At 33.6% G+C, this 22,164-nt stretch overlaps 1 protein-coding gene across 3 annotated transcripts in view; it reads right to left on the bottom strand.

Annotated features, from left to right (window-relative positions):
* Positions 1 to 5,923: 5,923 nt before the first annotated feature.
* The window catches only part of LOC121976916 (THO complex subunit 2-like), a 67,149-nt gene continuing 50,908 nt past the window's right edge, over positions 5,924 to 22,164 (bottom strand). The window contains exons 19-33 of one of the 3 annotated variants that reach the window (XM_042529329.1): positions 20,869 to 20,996; positions 20,601 to 20,697; positions 20,396 to 20,524; positions 18,195 to 18,298; positions 17,856 to 18,033; positions 17,048 to 17,229; positions 16,251 to 16,857; positions 16,003 to 16,107; positions 15,057 to 15,212; positions 14,886 to 14,966; positions 14,693 to 14,774; positions 14,352 to 14,620; positions 8,668 to 9,699; positions 7,484 to 7,779; positions 5,924 to 6,509 (exon numbers count right to left, since the gene is read on the bottom strand). In XM_042529329.1, the coding sequence (XP_042385263.1) occupies positions 6,488 to 6,509; positions 7,484 to 7,779; positions 8,668 to 9,699; positions 14,352 to 14,620; positions 14,693 to 14,774; positions 14,886 to 14,966; positions 15,057 to 15,212; positions 16,003 to 16,107; positions 16,251 to 16,857; positions 17,048 to 17,229; positions 17,856 to 18,033; positions 18,195 to 18,298; positions 20,396 to 20,524; positions 20,601 to 20,697; positions 20,869 to 20,996 (3,468 nt within the window). In that variant the 3' untranslated portion in view covers positions 5,924 to 6,487. Of the gene's footprint in view, positions 6,510 to 7,483; positions 7,780 to 8,667; positions 9,700 to 14,351; positions 14,775 to 14,885; positions 14,967 to 15,056; positions 15,213 to 16,002; positions 16,108 to 16,250; positions 16,858 to 17,047; positions 17,230 to 17,855; positions 18,034 to 18,194; positions 18,299 to 20,395; positions 20,525 to 20,600; positions 20,698 to 20,868; positions 20,997 to 22,164 lie in introns of all 3 variants that reach the window. The other 2 variants (XM_042529328.1, XM_042529327.1) reach the window with 2 other exon arrangements.

The raw sequence follows: 22,164 nt of genomic DNA, 5'->3' as shown, positions 1-22,164 counted from the left end.
ATTCTGGGACCAGGACTGTATTTATAGTCCTGGTCAGGGCGCTTGGAAGGGTTCCATGGCCTAGAGGGGGATAAAATTTTATCCCCGTCTCGACGGATCGGACAAAACGCGATCTGGATAAATTTTCATGGTCCGGGAACTCGAACGAGTTAACCTTATGTTAACTTGTTTAGTCCGGGTTCTTGCTCCGACTCCACTCGCTTAGGTCCGGGTCTTCCGCTTCGGCTTTGGCTCCGCTTGCTTGGGTGATTTCGATGATCCAGAATAGGGCTCACCTGAACTCATTTTTCGACCTTCGAGCACTCTTCTATTTTGTCTTATTGTCCCTCGAAAACGCCGTGCGCCTCTTTCTCGTCCGCCCGCGTACTCTTCTACAGCATCTAGTCCCTCGAACGCACCGAGTCCGTCGGCTCTCTCCCGTGCCGTCCTTCTCGCTAGCTGTGTCTTTCGCTCGACTTCCTGTGTTCTTAAATTACTATACACTTAGACACAGAGGTTAAAAATCAACAGGAGCTAACATGATTGATCACATCAAAACTACCTTCGAGTACTAAAAGAATATCTACATTTTTTTTCCATTCTACCCGTCATAGACTTACTTAAGCATCAGAGTGTCCCAGGCCTGGATACCCCCGTCATTATTCTAACCTTTTACTTCCTTAATTCTTCTTCCCTTGGCAGATCTCTCTATAAGTCCATGTTAACTCTGAGAGATTGACGATCTGGTTAGCCTCAACGCCAACTCATTGGAAAATAAAAGGGTATTCATTTTTATTAGATGGATAAAAGGGGCGTTTCTTTTTTATTTATCACCAAGACAATGTTTCCTTCCATTTCATCCTTAGTTTTTTATCTTCAAAAATATCCTTATTTTTTTATTATTATAACAGTCATGGTTCACACTTGTTACAACATACCCACTTCAATTTTAGTGAGTACTAATAATATTATATTATTTTTTAACAATAATATTATATTATAGTAGCTAAGAAATGTAGATGTTATGACATTGATATTTTATTTATAATCTGTCCAATATTATATTATAATAATTATGAATAATAATTACTATTACTATAACTATATAATTGTAGCAGTTACAAATATATGTTTAAATCATTTGTTTATATTGTAGTTTTAGGTACCTTCTATAATGTAATAGTATCGAAAAAGTTGTATTTTCACAAATAAAAAATGGATTGAGATGTGATGAAATATTGTTTCATGATAAATAAAAAATGAGTATCTTTTTCGATTCTAATAAAAAAAATACCCTTTGGATTTTGTCCAACTTTGACCGGATATTTTTTTGAAATTTCATGAAAGAGGTGGGGGCATTAATGAAAAATACAACGTCGTTGATTTTAGACCTGTCAATTGTATCGTCACTTCTGGCTGAGCATGGACGTGTATGATAATACTAAACGGGACGACTTCAATAAAGACTTTGACCAATTAATCAATGGGTCAACACCGGAGATTAGATTGTTTTAACAAGTCAATGTCATGATGATGCCGGTGTTATTATTATTATTTTTTTGATATTCTAGCTATTCATTTTTTTAAAAATAGATTAATTTTTAAAATAATCGATTGATTTCATAAAAAAAATGCATCGACCATCAAAATAAATTAAAAAATATTTATAATAATCCATTTAAACGGCCAGCTTTATTATCCCATTGAAAAAAATTTCACCCATAAATACCTAATTAATTATTTGAAGAGTTGAACCACTATATCATAATATTATAATATAAATAAGAGTGCCATTTTATTTTAAAATTTTTTCCTTAAAAATATTTTAATAGGACACAACATTTTCCACAATGTGCATTAAAATTTCGAACTGTCAATTATATCCATAAAATAATTCGTTAAAATGTTAAACGTTTTCTGCTTAATTCCCTCAAACCGAATTTTGTTATTTTTTATCTGAATGGGATAAACTTACTGAAACATTATAACTAAGCCATGTAATCATATATAATTAATAATAGTACATAAAAATATCTAAATTTTAAATTATAAAATAAAAATTGTTTGATTAGATGATTAACTCAAAATGAAATAGGTTGTAGAAGTTTACTTATTAATTTGCCAGCAAACCATAATTCTATTGAAAAAATATGGCGCTGTAGTACTGAAGACGCTGTTTAAAAAATAATTTGGCATAATATTATCTATTTCCTAAGTTGTGGTATGACCGACCAAAAAACATCTATAGAGAAAATAAAGATAAAAGGAAAAAAAAACAAAAGGAAAGAATTTTTTTTTAAAAAAAGACAAAATAGGAAGAAAAAAAATGTGAATAAAAAATACATAGCCACGCATAGGCAGGAAGCGAGGAAGGAAGGACAGTTAGTGGACGAGTAGTCTGTTCTTTTTCAAGAAATAAACGTTCAAAAAAATTCCATGTGAAAAATTTTCTTCATTTTTATTTCCGTCCTCTCCAAAGAAATGTAATAAAAATAATAACAAAGTAATAAAGGTTTAAAATGCCTATAACATCGAATCTAATACAACCAATTCGACTAAAAAAAAAAATTTAACCCACCATTGTACCATTGTGGGCCCACTAAAAAAAATCATTACAAATACACTTTTAACTGAAAATCAAATATCTTAAAGAGAATTAAATACTCTTTCATTTTATCATAGCCCTAAAGACAAATTAATAAAGGTTTATTGGCAACATACAATGACAATAACAACCAAGTCTTATTTAATTTTACTAAATGAGGTCAGGTATATGAATTCTTTTATGTTATTGAGCTCTAACTCTAACTATATTATCATCTATATTTAAATAAATTTTATTTTATTGTTATTGATCAAGTTTTTTTTTATCTTTCTCCTCCTCGTTTAATATGCGTGTTTGTCATAGTTTCGCATCGCCTAATTGAGAACATTTATTGGTCGTCTAAATATATGCCCGCATCATTTTAAGCGTGTCTCTCGGAGTTTTCTCTCTATAGATGCAACTCCGACTTCCTCGCTAATACTCTCATTTTTTATTTTGTCCATTCTTGTATATCCACACATCTACCTAGGGTTGTAAACAAGCCGAGCAAAACAATAAGAGGCTCAGGCTCAATTCGTTATCCCTAAGCTCAAGCTCAAGCTCAGCTCGAGTTTGATTCAAGCTTTAGTTCTTAAGCTCAAGTTCAACTCGTAATAAAATTAAATTGCTCGAGTTCGACTTGAGCTCAGCTTGAACTAAGCTCGGTTAAAGATCGTTTAAGATAATTAGCTATAATAATTAATAATATATTATTATATTTATTATTTATGTGATATTTAATAATAATAATAATAATAATAATAATAAACGTGCCTCTTAACGAACATGTTCGCGAGTCTTACAAACTAAATACTGTTAAGCTCAAGCTCGGCTCGATAATGTTTTCGAGTTCGAAATCAGGCTCGAGCTCAGTTTGTTAACTTAATCAAATAAACTCGAACGAACTCGAACGATTTTTTTTTAATCGAGACCTGAATAGCTCACAAGTGACTTAGCTCGTTTACACCCCCAACATCTACCTTAACATCCTCATCTCTGCAACTCTCATTTTCTATTCATGTGCTCGAGTTATAGCCCAACATTCAACCTCATATAAAATAATAGGTTTAACTACAGTTTTGTAGAATTTTTCTTTAAGTTTTAGAGGTACTTTATGATCACATTAAACATCCGACGTTCTCTTCCATTTTAACCATCTTATTTGTATTCTATGTAAAACATCTCTCTCAATCTCTCTATCATTGTGTAAAAATGATCCTAAATATTTAAAGCTCTCGGTTTCGAAGAACTCATCATCTCCTATCTTAAAAATTATTTTATTATATCTAATATTGCTTCTGTCTTTATTCTATTAAGCCTAAAACCTTTCCCTTCTAGTGTTTCCCGCCAAGATTCTAGTTTAGCATTTATTCCACGTGTTTCATCTACCAAAACAACATCATCTACAAACAACATGTACCACGGTACTGTGTCTTGAATGTACAGTGAGTTCGTCCATAATTAGTCTAAAAAAATAGGGACTTAGAGCTAATCATTGATGTAACCATATTTTTATTGGAAATGCTTCAGTTACTCTGCCTGAAGTATTTACTCTTGTCATTACATTCTTATGCATATCCTTAATTAGTTTAATATATGTTACGCTAACACATCTTTGTTTCTAGAATTCTCCATATAATTTCTCTTATGACTCTATCATAAGTTTTTTTGAAATCAATGAATACTATGTAGGGTTGTAAATGAACCAAGCGTTCGTGAACAAATCTGGTGTTCGATTTGGTAAGAGTTTGATTATGTTCATTCAATATACACAATATCAATTAAATAAACAGTTGTGGCAAAAAGGCGAATACGCTCGCACCCAGCGCCCCCGGCTCGTTAACGTTCGTGAATAACGTTCATGAACAATGTTTGTGAACAACGTTCATGAATAATGTTCGTGAACAACGTTCACGGACCATATTCATTAATAAAAACTCTTATCAATATACTAAATAAACATTAAAATAAAATAAATAAATAAGTTTGAATTATCAAACTTAATAATCAATCAAACAACTGAAAGTTTCAATCAAACAAACTTAAATTGAAAGATCGATAACATCTAAACGAACCAAGCTCAAGCCAAGCTTGAATTAAGAGTTCGATGCCATATCCGTGGGTCGGCACTAGGGGAGTCGCTAAGGTAGCGAATCTACCTTTTTTGAATTAAGAGTTCGATAACATCTAAACGAACCAAACCAAGCTAAACTTCAAACAAGCTCAAGCTCATAAAAAATATTCCAAGTCAAGTTTGGACAACCATTTCAAAAAATTGGTTCATTTTAAGCTCGGCATATTACCTTATCAAAAAAGCTTGAACGACCCAAAGCTCAGCTATGCTCATTTCGTTTACAACCCTAATACCATGTGTAGATATTGTTTACTCCTTATATTTTCAATTAATTATCTAAAAAAATGAATAACTTTTATTGTCGACCTTTCGGACACCCAAATTGATTTTTAATCACCATGATTTTCTTCTTTAATATTTTTTCTATTATTTTTCCCAAAATTCCATGGTATAACTCATTAATTTAATACCCCTATAATTTGCACCATTTTATATATCTCCATTATTCTTATATAAGAAAACTGAGTATTTATCCTTTATTGATCAGACATTTTTTTCATTTTTAATATCATATTAAATAATTTTATAAGTCAATTAATACTTTTTTTCCTTAGATATTTCCATATCTCTATCAGAATCTCATCTAATCCAACAAATTTTCCATTGTACATCTCATTTAAAACTTGTTTTACTTTTAAAATTTAAATTCTACAATAAAAATTTAAATTTCTATACTCATTAATCTATTTAAATTATCTAAATTAAATTAATCACCTAAACCTTTATTAAAAAATTTACTTCTGTCATTCTTTTATTTCTCTATCATTTATTAATACTCTATTATATTCACCTTTAATATATTTTATTCAGATAAAATATCTTTTCTTTTTATTTTATTTTATTTATTCTATAAATATCTCTGGTCAGTCTATTGACAACATATGAAATTTAAATAATAAAATTTGAAGCCACAAGTGGCTAGTTTTTTTTTTCTTTTGGATCATTGAAACATCCAGAAAAGACTACAGATAAAAGATTAATAGGCCATGCCAACTGAAACCAGGCCATAACTGTAAGTAGCCCTACACCAATCACCAAAAACATGTCAAGAATTGCAACATCTACAAAATTACTTTACACCAATTCCTACAAAACATATAGAAGAACAAAATTTACTGGTCGCAAGTCGAGGGCGTAGCGTTTACATACACAAGATGGATCATTAATCCTTCTCATACCAATTAAAATCTTTTACTTCATATTTTGAACCTATAGCACAAAAACTATGGATGCTTGCAAAATTAATTTAAATCTAGTTCCAATCTACACACTGTTGCACGCTGCGCCGATCTCCCAACAATGTCCAAATAAATTATATCACAATCATCATAATTAATATTTTCATGATTGGAGACCACAAATGGATCTGTAAGGATAATGACACACCATAAACAATGCAGATACAGTGGAATAGTTAATGAGAATTCTGTCATCTTCTGTGCTGTAGAATCTGAAAGCTTAATGGATCTGCTTGTGGCAAGGTCCACAAATGCAGTACTACAAATTCCATCGTTGAATCCATCTTCTGAGTTTATTCTGATCCCCGACAGCACTGGCATGGCACAGACAGCAGAAACACTAGATGTACTCATCGAGGTAACAGGTTCATAGCTCAACAAAATTTTGACACCATTAGATGTTATCTTACACCTGGCTAAGCCTGCAATAGCTTGTGATGTTGCTCCTAGAACATCAGCACATAGATGCTCATCGCCGACTACTTTCTGTGCTTCCTTTTTGCTTCAGGTCTTCGCTTTTCTTCTTCCCATTCCCTTTCATGTAGTCTGAAGTTACAAGTCAAAGTAACACTTTCTAGACCAAAATGGAAGATGAAAACAAGAAGAGAAGCTTGCTATCTACTGTTTTTTTTTTAAAAAAAAAATCATATAAACATCAATTATCTAGATATGCATTTTGGCCTTGTGCAACAAACAACTTGCAACTTGAAATGTAAATTGTACCGCACAATAATTCATGTAGTTCAATTTGGTTTAGTGCTTCAAGTTGGTTTACAAATTTGGTTTTGTTGATGGGTTGTAGAACCAAGTTGGGGTTCAATTTGGTTTAGTGCTTCAAGTTGGGTTACAAATTTGGTTTTGTTGATGGTTTGTAGATACTCTAAAACTTTTTGGGATGCCCTTTTGGCTTCCTAGATCTCACCAATGAGCCTCACCTAGTAGAGAGCCTCAAGAACTTTTGTGTTTACTTCATTTTCTTACCCTGGCTATTTTCAAGTCTTACAGCATGTTTGCTTTTTGCCTTAGCCTGCACAGATTTTACAGAATACAGAAGCATACAGTTCCGTCTCCTCTCTTAGCTAGTTACTGTTCTACCAAGGTATACTAAGACAAGGACTGATGAATTCTTGATGTAGAAAGTAAAAGAGGCAGAGCCCTTAAAGGCTTAGAGAGATTTATTTACTCAGCCATGCAAACTATATAAACACATAAACACCATGTAGCCATTTTCACTATTCTGATGATTATCCTAGAAGTACACACCCTTTTTCTTCAACTACAAAAGGGAAAAAAAACTACTCAGAACACTTGGAGCAAAATAAAAGGTAGGTATATAAGTAGTTGTTGATGAAGAAAAATATTAATCTAATTGGTCATCTATTTGTCTGACTCATTTTTGTGCTACTTACAATTTGTGAAAAAAAATATTTTCACATATACAAGTAAAAACTATAAGTCGACTGAAATAACACAAGATTAGATCTAAAGAGGATGTTATAAATTGGTGAAGAAATGTAATTGAAAGCATATAAGTAGGCACAAGGATACTGATCAGATTCCCTTCGGTTAATTTTGCCTACAGCTTCCTTCCCATGTATTCTTGGTGCTTCCTCTATGTATGCAGCACGTTGCTGCCCTATGACTGCCTTTTTGTCTGCCCTTTCTCTACCATCATATAACTGAGGCATTCCTGAAGCAAGTGAGGAAGGTAGCTGACCAGCTTGGGAATACTCTCCACCTGTTTCAGGCATGTGTTCTCTCTTCAGTTTCCTTCGCTTGGAGCCTGCAATGAGTTCCGTATCATCCTTCATCATGGGTACTTTATCCCTTTCCCTGTCATCCATCTGGTGATCATAACACAAAAACATCATTGACTTTTAGCATATTAATGATCTTGACCAAAATCTGACAGTCAACTATCTTGCAAAGGAATTGAAAACCTAACCATCACTATCCATTTGCAAACATGAAACGAGTAGTATGATTTAAGACCTTGTACCCATTAAAAGTTGATGGACGTGAAAGTTGATATGATAATAATTGAGACATGCATTGGAGGAAATTACACATCATTAAAAGTGGAGCTGACCAATCAGTTGCCACGCATTGCTTAATGTTGAAGATTACAAATGGAGCAGAAACATATTGCCCAATCAAAAATGATTAATAAACTGCACGGGTGTATTTGTTTTTATGTAGGTTATTGAATGGATAACACAAAGCAAGACAAGGATGAAGAGCAAACACTAATTAAATAGTAATGTTGCTGATAACCATATATCTTTTCACATTTGGTATATACTATCTTATCAAAGTAAGATGTTTCCAGTTTCCACTTCAGTACAACGTGCTGCCGTTACAAATTTGTTGGCAATTTTTGCATATTGGTGCTTAGTTTCCATCCGGAAGAGTTTTATCTACAATGTTCCATAGCTTCTGATAAAATTGTTGCTTTGTTTCTTTAGCCAATTATCTCAGATGCGTGGCACATTAAGATCCACCTATATATTTAATCATGATCACCTAATAGATAATGAAAGCCAAAGCCTTTTGGACATGCCAATTATGCAAATCCTAAAATAGGATAATAATGATAAACAAAAGAATTTTGAAAATTTTAATAGAGAAAAGGACTTTATATAATGTGGATAATTGTGTAGCCTTTTTAAAACATGATCTTTTATCATTCTGGACAATGATAGAAGAAAATTTTACACAGAATTAAGGTCTACCTTGACTGACGGTCCATCCCGTTCATCACGCTTTCTTTCACGGTAGTCATCCTCTCTTCTACGTTTTGAATCATCTTGGGAGGTTAAAGTATTCTCTTCTGATCGCCTCCTTTCTTTTTCATCATGTCTAGGAGAAAGTCGCTGGATGTGTCTTGTGTTAGTAGTTCTTCTGTCAGTCTCATCATCTCTTCTACTGCTACCCACTGATTGAGGAACAAAACTAGGAGGTAATGGTGGAGGTGGAGGCAAACTTTGTCCATGAAATCGTTCATCGAGATGTGTCTTATCTGTGGAGATCTCAGTATGCCTGGGCTTGGTCCGATCATCTTTACTTCTATCCTCTCTAGCTTTCTCAACTGACCTATCAAGATTTCTATCGGTGCTCCTATCTTGCATTTTTTCAATAGAACGCTCTCTTCCATGCCTCTCCAGTGACCTATCTCTTGATTTGTCATGAAGATCTTTGTCCGTGCGATCCGACTTTTCTCTGTGATCCTTTTCATGTCTTTCATTAGTTTTATCCTTTGATTTATCCAGTGATCTATTAGTACTCTGCTCTTCCAAAGAAGGCTTCTCAGGCTCCAGAAAAGGAGATTTATCCATTGCTCTTGCATCATGACCTCTTTCTTTATCAGAAACTCGTACATCAGTAATTTCACCATCTTTAGTTTCAGTTTCCCCTTTCTTGCGTTTGTATGTTTTTTCTTGTTCTTCACCAGGAAATGTTCTCTTCTGTTGTCTAATGGATGCATCAGAAGTTTCCACATTTTCATGCATTTCATTCATTCTAGTAGATGCAACTGATGTTTTTGTAGAAGCAGGCACAGAGATGCCATTGGATACTGCAGAAGAAGTAACAATAGTTCCACCCTCCCTATTATCAGCTGGATAAACTTGGGCATCTTTGTCTGCAGATATAGAAGACTGTTGACTGGCACTCCTGCTAACTGGTTTTCCAGATTTGTTGTCTTCTTTGGCAACCTCCTGTTTTATCAGCTTTGGAATAGAAGCTCGTTTTTGCAGTACTCTTGTCTGCCAACAAGAATATATCTAGTTCAGAATAAGGTTTACTCCTGTTGCTAGTTTAGAAAATGATTAGGGCAACAAAGCTTGTTCATCAGGTAGATTGCTTTCAGTTTTGTTACAAGCGATCATTCAGAAAATCACAAAAAACAATAGAGTTTAAAAAAGTTGATCTTTTAGATTGATGTCTTATGATGATAGTGCATCTATAAGTCGGTAACTATGAGCAAATATTGATTCTTGCAGTATCGTTCGCCGATTGATCTATAAATTGATGCCTCTACGAGGAAAGGGCAGCCATAAGTTGTTAGCCTAAGCATGGATTCTTACAGCAAGTTCTCCATTATAGACAATCAGCCAAGCCTATTGCTTTTTGTATAGTGTCTTCAGAAGTTGCCAATTATTTTCCACATGGCAAAGGTCATAAAAATTTCAAAATTCAAGAACAATTTCGATATGATGCAAGAGAAGATTTGGTATATTGTGCCAATATTAATTGTAAAAATATTAAAAAGAAGCTTAGGATCTGATACAATAACACATTTAAGACACAATACAACAACAGTTGCATAAAATGCAAGACAAAGAGTGCAGTTGAAAGTAACCTTACAAGCATCAACCCAATATCTGTAATTATTCTATTCATCATATCTTAACCATAAAAGAATGATTTTTTGTTATGCTCTTGTTCACCCATGCAACTTATTATGACCATTATCTATTAATACTCTTATGTGATGAGAAGAGCCCGTAGGGCGTAGCTCAAATGATGGGTGCATGACATCTCTGGCGTAATGACTAGAGGTCGATTCCCAAGAACTGACGACTTGTGATCACCCCACCATGCGCCTAACATGTACCTGCATTTACCTCCCTCCATATTTGTGGGTCCGACATTAGAGAGGTCGTTAAGGTAGCACGGATCTACCTTTTTTTTCTTATGTGATGAGAAGAAATATCCTCAGTAGTCTGTACTATGAGAATTATAGATGATAGATATGAGAATCTTAAATATCAAAATGAAAAACAGTTTGTTATTAATAAAGACCTTGATTAGTCAGCCTAAACAATTCCCAAAAAATTGTTAATAGGTTATTTGACTTAAAAAGTAAGAGTGATGTACACCAAACCTAGATCGATTATTAACATATATCCTTCAAAATGCCTGGTACACAATTTGCATGTTGACCAACAACTATACCTGTATAAGAACTCTACCAGCTTTTAGTATAGAAACTAGATTATAAAACTGGTATGGGCCATCAGGAAAATATACTTACAATTTCAATTTGAAAACAAAAAGGATAATTGATTAAATGAACCGCATAAAGTTGAAAAACCTAGGAGAAAACCAGATGCATTCGAACTACCCACATAGGAAGCACATGGAGGACAACTCTATATGGTATTTAAGTTGATTGGCTAATTCATTATCCTAGAAGCTTGAACATTGAAAAAAAAAGACCAACCTATAGTTTATATTTCTATCCCTTCCACTTCATGTGTGGATGGGTATATTGATGGCTCAAATCCAGCACATGAATAATGAGAGTATCTTTGACACAAGTAGGATATCAACTCAAGACATTCTCCTTTGGTACCATGTTAAGTTGATTGGCCAGATATTTATCCTACAAGTTTGATTTGTCAGGAAAGGGACCGACATATGTATTTATATTTCTTTTATATCATAACAGATATAAATTGTCATAAATCTGAAATATGCATGAATCAAACTCCAAAGAAGTCCATCCTCTGTAATACAAAGCTGTATGGGTAGACAAAATCAGTCTCGGATCCAGGTTTGTGCCAGTTGACGTGGGCAAAATGTATCAATCATCTAACGTATCAAACTCACACAAGGCTGCAGCATACAAAAATAAAGTGTTTTAACTGTGATGTGCAATAACAATCTTTGTATCATTTGTATTGGATGATATTCCTTTCCAGCAATGTCAAACAATACAAACTCCAACAATGTCTAAGAAGAGAAATCAAGCTACTAAGTACTGTTCCTTTTTTTATTTTTTATCTTCCTTAGGCTTTGTTCTCTCAACCTCTCATTATTACTGTCAGATTGCTTAGCCATGCCATCACATGGCAGTGCCCTAGGCAATCCAGTCTAAGTTCAATTAAAAATGATTCAACGTAAAACCAGATTGAACACAATTCAATCCTAAAATCAAACTCTAATCAATAAAATTATAATTTCACCAGTAGAGGTTAACATAAACTTGTTGAAACCAATTCAAGTCTTGAACTCAAGTAAATTCATTACTGAATTGAATATGTTTTTTTAGCTCAATTAAACATTGGTTTAACAATAATAATAAAAAAAATATATAAGTTATTATGCACAAGTAGCATTGAATTATAATTAAATTTCTGCAAGTTGTTCTATGTAATATTCACACAACTAATTATACTTTTTAGGTAAATGGATTAAGTAGGAGTAGATCAAAGACATCAACACAGTTCAACTCGTGCTAAACTATATTGTGTGCTGATACAAGTACCAAATTACCCATCCTTATTGGTTCGTTTGGAGATCTCAAATTTTAAATGTTGGACGACACCTCTTTATCAATCACGGTGATATGTTTGATGTCCTCAAATGGGAGCAGAGTTACAAATAGGGTGGATGTTCTTCCATATGTTATCTACACTATTCTTAATTGACCTTTGTTATTTGGCCTCTTCATCATTACAATGGAAAGAGTACATATTCTTTTAACCAAAATAAATAACCATTAAGCTTAATCCTACTAAACGTAGCCAAGCAAAAAATAAAAGTAAAGCTACAAACAGCAAAAGTAAGCCTCTCTATCTCCTCATACAGACTCAAGTTGAAAAGGAAAAGAAGATCCAAGAGCAATGCAAATTTTATTACCCAAGATCCAGCAATCAGAGCCTTCACCTCATTTAGTTGCACTTTCCTTTGATTAAAGAACTTTTAAATGAGTCCTAAAATTTAACTCTACAAAAAACACTTGTTAAATTGCCTTAAGACTCCACTTTGAGAAAGAAATGAGAGACACACAATTGATGCCAACCATAGTATCATAAGAGATAATAGGCAAAGCATAACCCACTTCTACTAAAATTAAAGAACCTTGAATGAGCTTATGTTAAGTCAAGAAGAGTCACCTAATAACGTGCCTATTTTAAGGAACACCCAATATGCCACTAACCATAGCCCGAACTCAATTGTTGAATTCTCCAAACTATTTTATGAATCTAAAAGAACAAATTAAACTAAATAAACACGATGAAGAACATTAGATAAACATTAGATATCATATAAAATTTGTTAATTGTCTACTAGTACACGTCCAATTTTAGTTACTCATGAGTATCAAGCTTGTAATCAATTGATTCAATTCTGTTTCTTCTACCAAACAGAGTTCAAATGAGTGTATATAAGACACACATTGCAAAGTTACGAGAACAATCATATTGAGAATGATTAATAAAATATTGTTAATATTCCAATCTTTAACGTAGTAAAATTGCTAATTGTAAGGCATCCAATGTTCTATCTTTGTCTACCAATTTTTCCACAGATGTGCGCCTTTAGTTATCATGCAAGAACTCATCTTTAGCACAGTTATTCAAGACAGAGGGGACAGTTGGGATGCACAGTGTTTTTCCTATTGTTGACTTACAATTTTCCTTATTGGAGGAAATGACTATGCTGTAGACAACAACTCTTTAGGAGGCTGTCATTGCTGGAGAATGATGCATATAAAATACCCATTTAAAATAAACTGGGGAAAAGGAAATCAATTGATGCTTTAATTTCTATTTTTTATTTATTTATATTCTCACTATTTCAATCAAACCTAATATAATTTTATATTTATTTATATTCTCACTATTTCAATCAAACCTAATATAATTTTATGTTGAGGAATTTATTGTACGTAAATCATATAAGACTAATTTGTTGTGCCCAAGTAAATTTTAGTCTGGCTTGTAAGGACTATAAAATGGCATCACCTCATTGTTATATAAAGTTACTTTGCTCATTATTCGTGTTTGAAAGCATGTTGCAGTTAATAAATAGCACTTAAATGAACAATTAAATAAAGCAAGGTTTAGCTGCTTATTTCATTCCTTGATGTTGACCTATGCTGCATGATATAGATTGGCACAACTTAACTCTGTTGATATGGTGTAGTTGGTGGACAGGAGCAAGATTGAAAAAAAGAAAAAGAGAGAGAGAAGATGAAGAGGAATCAACAGAGAGGAAGGATTGGAAATGAAGAAAGGATGTACAGTTGTTATTCCCACCTGCACATAACAGAGAAATTGTTTGCTGGCTCACAAGTCATGCTTTGTTTGACATTCATTCTTTCATGGTCACCTTTGAACACTTGCTGAAGACAGCAAATGGTGTGATGTTCCAACATTGTCCCATGGCTCAGTATGGGCTCAAAATAATATCAGGCAAGAAGGTACGATAGCACGAGATTTAAATTGTAAACTAAAATATTTGTTTTCTTTCATTTAGTGAAAACTATGTTGAAGAATTTAACACCATGATACCAGACCCGAATATATCCAGAAAATTATACATAATAGATTCTCGAAACTGATATCTACAAAGGCGATGAAGTGTGCAACATAAGATGCATAGTTGGAGTATGATCATTACTTACATCGGATTCTGCAGCACCTTTAGTATAAGCTTTGGCACTCACATCATCTGATCTCATGGATTCATCGATGTTTTTCACAAGACCAGAATTCTTACTCATTGTAGCAGATATAGAGAAGTTTGTTTCCTGCCCATTTGCCAGAAGGCCAGTTTTCACTTTCGGTTGTGTAGAATCAGGCTTCAAAACACTTCCGCCATCTGTTCTATCAGTAGATTTCATGTGTTGGATATGTTCCTTGCCTGTGTTCAAAGGGTCTACCATCTGATTTCCTGTAGAAGAATTTGGTCCTCTTAACATCCTTTGGAGTAATGTTGCAGTTGATAAAGACGTTGAAAAATTACCAGGTACTGATTTTGCAGCCGATGCTGTTGATTTCAACTCTACAATGCCCATGCCAAATTCTTCTTCAGAAACCCATAAGCTCTGTGTCAGTAGATAAATGAATGAGCAAGACATTGACCAGAAAATTGATATGGATAAAATTTGTTGCAAATTAAATCAGTCTAAAACAACATTATCCAGTTTATGACTAACCTTACGAGCAGCCAATGCCGCAGCAACTCCAGTGGCCAAAACCTTCAAATCCTCTCTTTCATCCCCTTTAATCTTGGTCACCTATAAAGAATAGTCCAACCAAAATGGGAATTGAGAATTCTGAATTCTTTAGATGGCGTCTGAAAAAAAGGGTAAAGAAATGATTATTACCCTTTTCTCAAGATTAAGTCCAGACTTTCGGGTAACAGGGAACACATTAGATATTTTGGTTAAAACAATAAGTGCATTTCTTATTTCCATGTATTCACTAGATTCCAAGCACTGTACAAGTAACCGTGTTATTCTTGTGTTCCATTTGAAGTGTACCTTCCCAAAACAAAATAAAAATTCAGTAAAATACAGTAACAAATTTAGCTGAAATAATTAATGAAACTCAGTTTGCTAAAATAATCTCCAATTATATATATGTAAAGTGTGTTCTATTTCCTAAGATCAAGAACGCTAACCATAAACTGAGAATAAATTTTTTGCATTACCCAGCAGATGGCCATTGCAGAACTTTGCAAAAATCATAGGAGTATCAAGTAAATCTATTGAATAAATAGAGATGGAGGTGTAGGAAACATACATTAGTGATATATTTCAATCATCTAATTCAGAGCAGACATAATAAAAACGATTAAAAAATTGGCAGGATTAAAAAATTGGGCAGACATAATAAAAACGAAACAGAAAGGGTTAGAAAAAACAGAGGTAGAAATAAGTCAAGGAAGAGGATGTCCTAGCTGAAGAATAATGCAAAACAAGTTAAGATGAGAATACACGAGATATAAAAAAAAATAATGCAAATAAAACAAGATAACATGCTGATTGGCACATAAAACATTTGGGTAAAGATATAAGAACATGATAAAAATCAATACATCGAAAAAAAATCATAAACAACTTCTAGCATAGACTGTTGAACCTATAAACTCTGTGTGTGTGTGTTCTGCATCTGAAATTAAGCAAGTTATTTTTTGTTCCTTCTGTTATCGAACATGTTTATGAAGATTTGCAAGCCACATGTTTAAAATGTCTAACCAAGGCTAAGCAACAATGCTGCATCTATGAAACTTCTAAACTTCATAAAAGTAAAAACACGAAAAGTGCATACTCGAACAAACTGGCTGTAAGTGACACGCTGACTGTTTGGAAATCTGTAATAAACGGCAAATCCAGGCATGTTTCCGCATTCATTTTCATAAATAGACTCGTCACTCTGAAAGGAAAAAAAAAAGATCTTATGGCATGAATTTGAAGCAAACTGATGAATCATCTTCCTATAAGACAATTTTGACAAGATAACTTTACAAAACCAACATAAGAAACCAATGTAGCACAACTGAAACAATTCCCATTTACCTTCCAGTGATATGCCATTTTTAATGTCTCATACAAAAACCTTCCAAGTCTTCCAGCTTCATATTCAGTGCAGCAGCAGATCATAGGTTGCAGGGTTTTACAGATAAGAACATCTATATGGTTCACTGTGTTAAAATAAGGTGTTCCAAGAGAATGCAAGGTAAACACAAAATTAGCACAATATACAGCATCTTGCATGCTGAAAGTGCAACGAGGGAAAATGCATCGCTGAAGAAACTCCATGTTGATCTTTAAAGTGTCAGGACAGGAACTTAGCCACTTATCCTTTTCACGAGCAAGCCGTTGGAGCACAGATGAGACATGCTGCTCATGCTTTTGAAATTCACTAGTCAATCTATCTAAAACCTCTTGAATCTTTTCCTTGTCCTTTTTACGTTTTGTGATTGCAATACTTGAGTTGTCAGAAATCTCTTCCAAGGCTTTCATGGCAGACTGTTGTTTGGCAATCTCTGCCTCATACCTGTTTCTGGGAACATGAAGATCATAAAGAGTTAACCCCCAAAATGTGGCATACAGATCTGGAGAAAGGCTATTCCAAGCTTTTGAGGGAAGCATTGACTGGACTGTAGCAAGAAGATCTGACCACCTGAAAAATTATAAGTAGAACATGAATATGTTAAATATTAAGAAGCATGATGCAATTTCAATGTAAAATCCAAAAGTTATTGAGCTCAGAAATAAGGCAGCTACATATTGGACAGGCTGCATACAGCTAAACTTTGTGAGAGAGATTGGATCAAAGCTAAGAAACAGAGCTTAAATCCAACAGAACTTACATTATAGGTCTCCATGGTGAACCAAGATCCAATACAACATCATTTGATGAATTTGAAGGCTCTACTTCATTTTCTTCAGTTTCATTGTTTGAGTGGTCAATGGTGTCAAGGGGCCAGCAAGAATCAGATCCATGCATTCTTTTGAAGAGTCTCATCACGGGCCGGTATACCAGAAAGGCAACCTGTGTCAAACGAGAATTTAGATTCTAAATCTACATATGACAAAACAAAAATCATATTCTACCATACAGCTCAGTTTTATCTAGGTGCTATAAGAAGCAACAAGTCATATGTAGGCTCACATAAAAAAGTAAAAGCAGAAAATTCTAATGCTATTTCAAATAAAGGTCCATTCAATGAAATCTGAAGATAAACTTTCATGTCTTCCCAAAACCACCCACAAGTTTCATGGCTACAATTTGATAGCTAAACTATTTAAACAATTTTAACTTCATCCAATTGTCCACATGAGTTCTTCAATTCAAATAATTATTGATTTTTTGAAAATGATTTTTCTTTGAATGAAGAAAGTATTTCAAGTTAAAAAACACATTGTTCCTAATGGAAAATATCTTATTTTTTGAAGGAAAAAGAGTTTTAACAAATAAAGAGTTTATAAAATTGGTTTATAAATTCAAATAGAACATATATTATTAAGAATAGGATACTATTAAAATAGCTTAAACAGTTTAGCTATGAATTGGAAGCAAGTGAAATTTTTAGAAAGATTTTTAAACAAAAATTGAAAGTTTGAGACACTTGTATTAATTAACCAAAAGAGAGAATAAAAAGGAAAAACAAAAATCACCTCTGGGTCCAGATGGTACTTTTGCACAAGTTCATCTAAAGAAGGAATTAATTGAGCATAAGCTGCAGGAGCCAATGCGTTGCATAGAAAATCTACATATTGCAGGAGTGTGCCGTGACACCTGTCAAACTGTTCACTAACCATTTTGATGTATGACGCATCTGCATTCATGACAACCCTATACACGAAGCAACGAACTCAGCATTGGAGTTATAATTACATTATAAATCAGAATTCAAAATGAACTAGTAAAATTATCATGCAACAACTAACATAATGGATACACAAACAGAATAAGTTGAAACAGTTTTGAATAAATGGTGAAGCAAAACACATTACATGGAGCGGTGGTGAGCAATAAGTACTAGAAGTGGAATAGCCAACTTTGGTTCTTCCTTAGGTAGCAATGCATCCCTCAACCTGTTGGTGGATTTACTCAGTACCTACAAGAAAAAACAAAATATGATCACATGACCAAAGAATTTGGGAGTTTTATAAAGAACTACAAAGACTCCGGTAGAATAACTCAGTCCCAAAAAGAAAAAACAAGATATGATCATACAATTAAACAACTTGGGAGTTTTATAAAGAACTGCAAGACACCAGAAGATCAACCACACAATAAAATGACAACCAAAAAACACTTGCTAAGGTATAGAATTGTTACTGTGTCAAAATTTGCTAATGTATATAGGGATTGCCTGAGTTAATATTAAGAAATCCAACTTAAATTGCTCTACTTGCCACTGCTTGTTCTGTCACTAGCTAAACCAAGTGCCTTATCAACTACTCTCGCTAGATCAAGAGATGTCATCGTCAATCAAGAAAGAAATATAGTACCACTTGATCAACATTAACCTCAAAACCATTGTTCTATATATTAATAATTTAATACTATTTTATAAGTTGACTCCGTGATTTACCTCTCTTCACATGACCTGGGGATGGACTATGAAGGAAGCCTAGGATGAGCTAATCACCTTTTTGCTACAATAATCTAATACTACTTGGAAACTTTACATTAGTTAACTATTTAATTTTCTCTTCATCAATTTGTTTCTTAATGATTCCAATTTCATTTATCCTATCAAACTAACACAACTAATTCATACTTGGATATTCTTTTACCATCAGATCCACAAATGGATATGGATTCTGACAACTATGTTATCTCTCTCTCACACACACACAGTGCAAAAGCAACAGCAAAAGAAATAATGGCATACAATTTGTACATTTTTCTTTATCTTAGAGCATCAACTTTAAATTTGAATCTAGCATGCCAAGGTTCTACCATCAGATCTACAAATGGATATGGATTCTGGCAACTATGTTATCTCTCACACACAAAGTGCAAAAGCAACAGAAAAAGAAATAATGACATACAATTTGTACATTTTTCTTTATCTTAGAGCATCAACTTTAAATTTGAATCTAGCATGCCAAGGTTCAGATGGCTGTCTTCATCAATGAATCCAACAAGAGTGGAAATAGATATAGAGGCCTAAATCCAAAAGTTTACCTATCTATTAAATCCCATGCAGAAAATCAATTTATGTAATAACAAAAAAAAAACATAAATATTGGCAAAATAAGAGTTAGAACAATAAGAAATAACAAAAAATACACCTAATAATCACAGCAATAACTTATACCAAGTTGAGCATTGATAAACCTAACAGTAAAATCTCTCATTTGAAGCCAGCCAACCAATTTGAGAACAAAATTTTCTTCTGTAGGGTGCCAATAGTAGAACAAAAATGGAGAAACCAAATACAATAGCATGCAAAAACTCGCAAACTCTCAACGATTAAATCTGAAACAATGTAGATATTAAACAAGAAAAATTATTGTCCAGGTAAAAGAAAATATAGCCAAATCCATTTCATTGAGGCTTTGTCTAATCGAAACTAATTTGCATAGGCATTGAAGCCACAACAGATACCAGTTTGGCATTGGGCATTAAGCAAAAGCTACAGCCAAATGTGTAATGCATATGTTGAGATGTGTGTATTCAGTTACTAAGAGACCAAATTTTTAGTTTTTATTTATGATAGAATGAGAGAACGTAAGTTAGCATCATATGAAAATGTCCAAACATGACTAGAAGAATTTGTAGTTAGATAAGTCAAACCAATTGGAGTAAAGGGGAGGTAAAGGCCAAATAAAACTACTAAATTTCAACTAAAAGAGATTTAGACATTCACATAGTCACCCTAAATAGTTGGAAAAAGTGTTTGCACACGTTATCTCTCTCACTATCTAGAATACAGAGGTAAACAGATAATTGCTAGAGAAGAAAGGACATAATTAAATTGAGCTAGAGCGAGCATAGAGAGTGAGAGGACAGGAGAGATGAGTTTCTATTTTGGACATGCACTATCCTTCCTCTCTCTATAGTGAGAAGTAATAGAAATGCATATGATAAATGTGGGCAAACATATACAAGTACATTAAAAACACAAATCATCACAAATGTTGAAAGATTATCTGATTAATAGTCTCACATGATGACTTATAGCGGCCGAATGTGAGTTTACCTTATTATTTTTAGTCATTCCAAAGAGAGTAGCCTGATACCGCAAAGTCTCGCTTCCAGACATAGCATCAAGTTGTTCTTCAGTCATATTTTCAGTGTATTGCATATTTGCCATTTGCTGAATAAGTTCCTGCACTTGGACCAAAATGTGTAGGTTCAAAATTCTTAGCAAGACCATAAACAAAAGATAAAGCCTTTGAAGCTACCTGTAAAAGAACAAGCTCAATACCAGTGCCCTTCTTCAACTGATTGACAAGATATTGAAAAAGACCTCTCAACTCCATGGAAGGATACTTCTTACAACTGAAAATAAGCAAATAAGTGATATTGGTGATAGTACCAAAAAAAGCAGTTTTTGTAGGCCGAATTTAACAAGCCAGAGTTTAACAAATAAACACATTCAGCTCATAATAAATTATCATGAGCAAACATTATGGAGGTTAAAAGCATTTATTTGAAGAAATATATACACACAGATGACCCCAGAAGGATGCAAGAGATTGAAGCCAATCTGACAGATTAAGGCCATCATCTTTCAGCTTAGATCGCCCTCCATATACTAGACGCTCAATCACCACATATTCCAGCATGTCATACTCCAACTGTCATGGAAAATGGAAATAAACACATGAAAAAAAACATGAAACTGCAAATAATTGATAAATATATAAGACATGGCAAAACTAAATTCAATAGATCAACCAACAAATAAATTGCTCAGTGCAAGAACTCTGTAAAAGAACACAATCTACACATGACAATAAAAAATATTTTTAGCATAACAAATTTACCTCAAGAAGAAACATACACATGAACCTGGTGGTGGTCCCTTAAAATGCACGGAAGAAAAAATACTGAGGAAATGGCCATAATTTTTTTTTTAAAAAAAAATATGTTTCCAATTCCTCAAAACAATGAAAACGAAGAAAAATAAAGAGACAAGGTTAATCCTATGATCTGCCAAATGAATGTTCTGAAGCTAGGATACTAGTTCTGATAACACAATAATATTTGGCACTTAACATGTAAATATGGACCAGGGCATTAAGGCAGATGACAAGAGACACTCAGATGTCAGTTTATTCAAACAAAAGCAAGGTTTTGGTGCTACAAACATGTAAAGATAATTTACAGTTGTCTAAATAGTGCAACATGCTATAGCATGTTGAGAAATAATACATGGAAGAATCCTGCAATATGAATCCTCCAACGAGAGCTTTACTCTTTGAATGAAAGAAAATATTATTAGTATGTTATGGATGAACTTCTTCTCAACTGACCACCTAATCTCCCCTTAGAGGAGAAAGACTACTGCCATTGCAGCTTCCCCTTTGTCATGTTACAGCACCACCATCCCTCAAGTGGCAGACCCCTCCTTTCTCGCCTCTCATCCCACTAACCCTCTTGATGTCTCTTCCCTTATTCTTTTGTATTGTGTTGAACATAACCACTGAACTTTCCTACCATATCCATTACCCCTTACTAGCTTGTTGATTAGGTCATGTGTTTTCTAAGTCAGAAAAACATTCTTATCTTTAAGACTATGATTTTGTTTTCATCTGTGAGCACGTAAACCATTATTGTTAGATTTGCTTTTGTTTTTCATTGCAAGGCTTTTGAATTAGGCATGTACCATTCAAAATCTCACACCATGCCTGAATTTTGGATTTTACCTAGAACTGTATTGTTGTTATTTTTGAGTTATGGTGCCAGTGGAGATGAAAAAGAAGAATAAAAAATAGAACACATCCATATTATTATCTCTTATAC

The sequence above is a fragment of the Zingiber officinale genome, chromosome 4B (assembly GCF_018446385.1).
Source record: "Zingiber officinale cultivar Zhangliang chromosome 4B, Zo_v1.1, whole genome shotgun sequence".
Classification (NCBI taxonomy): Eukaryota; Viridiplantae; Streptophyta; class Magnoliopsida; order Zingiberales; family Zingiberaceae; genus Zingiber; species Zingiber officinale.
Note: the sequence above shows the minus strand (reverse complement) of the source record. Positions and strands in the feature narration are given on the sequence as shown.